The sequence below is a fragment of the Vollenhovia emeryi genome, unplaced genomic scaffold (genome assembly GCF_000949405.1).
Source record: "Vollenhovia emeryi isolate VEMERY1.0 unplaced genomic scaffold, V.emery_V1.0 DF940944.1, whole genome shotgun sequence".
Lineage (NCBI taxonomy): Eukaryota > Metazoa > Arthropoda > Insecta > Hymenoptera > Formicidae > Vollenhovia > Vollenhovia emeryi.
In genome coordinates, this window is record NW_011965422.1 from 1 (window position 1) to 3,527 (window position 3,527).

The following is a 3,527-nucleotide window of genomic DNA, read 5'->3' on the forward strand; positions in this document are numbered from 1 at the left end:
TAGCGAGATGTGACCGCACGGCGATCGATATTGCCAGGCGAGGGATGGGGACGTGAGACGCGGGAGCGGCGACGTAAACAACTCGCCGGCAACTGCGCGCTGTCCCCACCTCCCCCCCCTCGCCAGGCGATATCGATCGCCGGGCGGTCACATCTCGCTACGCGCTCGAATTGGACAGTGGGCAGGGCAAAGACGACGATTTTCGATAATTTTTTTCTCGTTAACTATTGCGAAAATTGTAAAATGTTTCAGGACTTTCTGTTCATCTCGATCCGTTCTACCTTCTCACGAGCTCGTGGACAAATGTTATAACTCACCCTGTATACGTGTGCACACGTATTGGAAATGTGAACCGAATATTACCGAATCTCACCGGAAAGAGTCGAAGTCAGACGAGTGATCCCCTTACCGCGATTATCAGTTACCCCTCGTAAAAGGGTCCGTCTATAGAAGTCTATGTTATCTGGAGGTCAATTTCTGAAACTTACGAAAATTACAAAAGTGAGTGAATATTTATAATTTCAATCTGTGAATTCGCTCACTTTTGTAATCTCCACAAGTTTCAGAGATACACAATCCATCTTCTCATCTTATTTACAGATCGGATGTATATTATATAACCACGAAAGCTTCATGCATATGACAACCATGTGTCACGTACAGTGAACTCTATACATACTGGAATGAGTGATCTATTGTTCTAGCTGTTGCCGAGAGAGAGGTGCGTTTGGGTGAATCCTTGTCTCCTTCTAGTACTACCTGATTGGATAGTCGCATATAAATGACGAGAAGAAGGGCGTCATTTATATGCGATTATCCAATCAGGTAGTACTAGAAGGAGACAAGGATTCACCCAACGCACCTCTCTCTCGGCAACAACCAGAACTATAGATCACTCATTCCAGAATAGGCTTGTTTTCTGTTGTTTCTGTTCCTACACTAGTGAACTAGTGCAATAAATTGGAGTAAGACAAGCATATTTTTTCTCATTCTAGCTTACTGCACTAGTTCACCAGTGCAGGAACAGAAAACAAACCCTATGTATAGAGTTCACTGCCCAAGTAGAACAAGTTAATCACAAAAACGTCAATGTGACATTAAAATGACGAATTTTACGTCATAAAATGATCAACATCAAGATTTACTTCGCAATGACTGACTAATGACCATGATATTCGTGACGTGTATAATAATATATTATTACAGATTACATGATCAGTCATATATTATGTTTGTCTTATATTACTTCGATTTATTTTTGATGTATAATACTTAATTAACTTACGAGATTAACTTTACAACATTTCGATGTCTTAATGATGTCACAAATAGGTGCTCTCGGTGGGCCATTTTGACGTCACCATGATGCATAAAAAATGATCGAAAAATGATGTCATCTTGATGTTTTCATGACCAATATGTTCTACTTGGGTGGTCACGTACGAATGCGAATGGAGTTAGTTGATGACAGCGCTCCCAGCATGGTGGAAAGAAATAAGGTGAGGCAATGCGTATCATGAGTTTCAGTTTGGGATCAGCCAATAGAGAACGCCGTACAGTTTCGGCCATTACTAGCGGTCTATTTGAACAGTATTATACTTAACTAGGAAATTCAAACAAATAGGAATGGATAGGAAAATCTCTCAAAGGCATAATTATTGAAAAATTATTACTTTGTCATAACGAATGGAAATAATATCAGGAAAATGAACTTCCGTAAGAAAACCATATTTTTCTATGGCATAATTTTTGGAGGAAAAGATTCTAGTCAATGACTAGAATCAGGATGTTTAATTGAATTGTGATTTATAGAAATAAAGTAGTTAAAAAAAGGATGAAATTTTAAAACTGGCGGCGTTTTTTGTGCTCTCACTCATCGGTTCTCTCCATAACCAATTTTCAAAATTTTGTAATAATAAAAATGTCATAATTATTGAAAAATAAATGATCATTTTTCCGAAATCCAATGCCAAAAATATAAAATACCTTTCCCCCCCAAAAAAACAAATTACTGAAAATTGACCCTATAAAAGGTGAATCCCCTCTTGATATTTTATTCTAAATCATATGTTTATGGGAAAAATAAATTAAAATTAGAAAACAATGAAAGTGGATAAGGATGTCATTCGAAGTTCTATGGAAAAAAACCATTAATTTCTAGTTAACAGTTTTATTACATATTTTCTTAATTTTTTCTCTTTTCTACTTTTTTGCTGTTTTCTTAAACCTATCTTCTTCTCGAATTTGTATATTCCATTTCCTGAGCCTGATGTACGTTCTTGTACGCACCAAACACAAAAGAGCATCACGAGGAATGGAGTCATATTTCTCCATTACAAGATCTGCCACTTTTCGAAAAATATATTTTGTTTTTAGTTTTAGTTGATTCGGCCCGTGGAATTTTTCAAATACATCGTCCATGATGTTTGCCACCTTGAGGAATTCTTCAGAGGGGTACATCAAGCCCCCTCTCGATAACATCATTATATATTCCGAGTTATCCAGCGATCCTAAATCTCTTGTTGGATTACCTAAAATGGAATATTTGTTTCTGAACCGATAGGCAACATATCCTGCGATGTATTTTAAACCTTGGTTGCAGATCCATTTACGGTCATCAATTTGATCGATATTTTCGACCTGTTCGACGAGATTCATTTCTTCTTTCAGTGAGAAATGATTCGTTGATCGACGTCGAAACGACGTCGAATCGACATCGACACCGTCGAATTGACATCAATTCGACATCATTTCGACGTCGATCGACGAATCATTTCTCACTGGGATATAAGCTGTTTTCCATTTGCACTCAAGTGACACTGAGGCTGTGTTCCGATATTTACTGCCAGTGCTGAAAATGTATATATACGTGACATAAACTATAGATTTGCAGTACTGGCAGTGAATATCGGAACACAGCCTGAGTCACTCAGTTATGTATTTTGTATCTCGGATAAGACGTCATTAGTTGCTTTCGCCCCCGCCGGATAGCTTCAGCAGCCAGGGTCGTGAACGAGATTGATAAATGGATTGATAAAGTAACAAACCAGCAACCTCTTATTATTCCACGTAGAAGATTCACCGTCCGCACGCCCGTGCCCACAACGCGAGTCGTCCGTCTCGATACGTTCAGCTCCGTCTCTGCCGCGCCAAGAGACTTGACGATGCTCTTCACCAAACTTTTATTCCTGCATAATAGAATATTGCGCGAGAACATCGGAAATTGCCTTAAAAAAATAGAAAAATTGAATATTGAATTACCCTTCAATATATATTCATATTCATTACTCAATCACGATAGCAGTGACAGTTTTCAAAGAACGCTTGAAGTAAACAACTTTTAGGTTATCGAAAAAAAGATGGCGGAAACTGTGCGGATCCCCCACCAAACCTGGGATGCGCAGAACGAAACGAAACTCGTCACGAGCATTGCCTCACCTTATTTCTTTCCACCATGGCTCCCAGTATTGCTTTTCAGAACGTCTGGCGGGCACAAACATCGGCCCATTCTGATTACGGGCAGTTCC

General features: G+C 39.0%; 1 protein-coding gene across 6 annotated transcripts; it reads right to left on the minus strand.

Annotated features, from left to right (window-relative positions):
* Window positions 1-1,908: 1,908 nt before the first annotated feature.
* LOC105571260 lies at window positions 1,909-3,521 on the minus strand. Of its 6 annotated transcripts, none has more exons than XR_001009625.1 (3): window positions 3,262-3,521; window positions 3,055-3,188; window positions 1,909-2,531 (listed from the first exon to the last, which is right to left on the minus strand). XR_001009625.1 is itself a non-coding variant. In XM_012028728.1 (3 exons), exons 1-3 carry the CDS (start codon window positions 3,498-3,500, stop codon window positions 2,203-2,205), a joined length of 525 nt encoding a protein of 174 aa, XP_011884118.1. In that variant the 5' UTR covers window positions 3,501-3,521; the 3' UTR covers window positions 1,909-2,202. The 6 variants fall into 6 exon arrangements, 5 of the variants coding, with proteins under 5 accessions (XP_011884118.1, XP_011884121.1, XP_011884117.1 ...); XM_012028728.1 differs by having other exon boundaries at window positions 3,439-3,521; XM_012028731.1 differs by having other exon boundaries at window positions 3,083-3,227; window positions 3,439-3,521.
* Window positions 3,522-3,527: the final 6 nt, after the last annotated feature.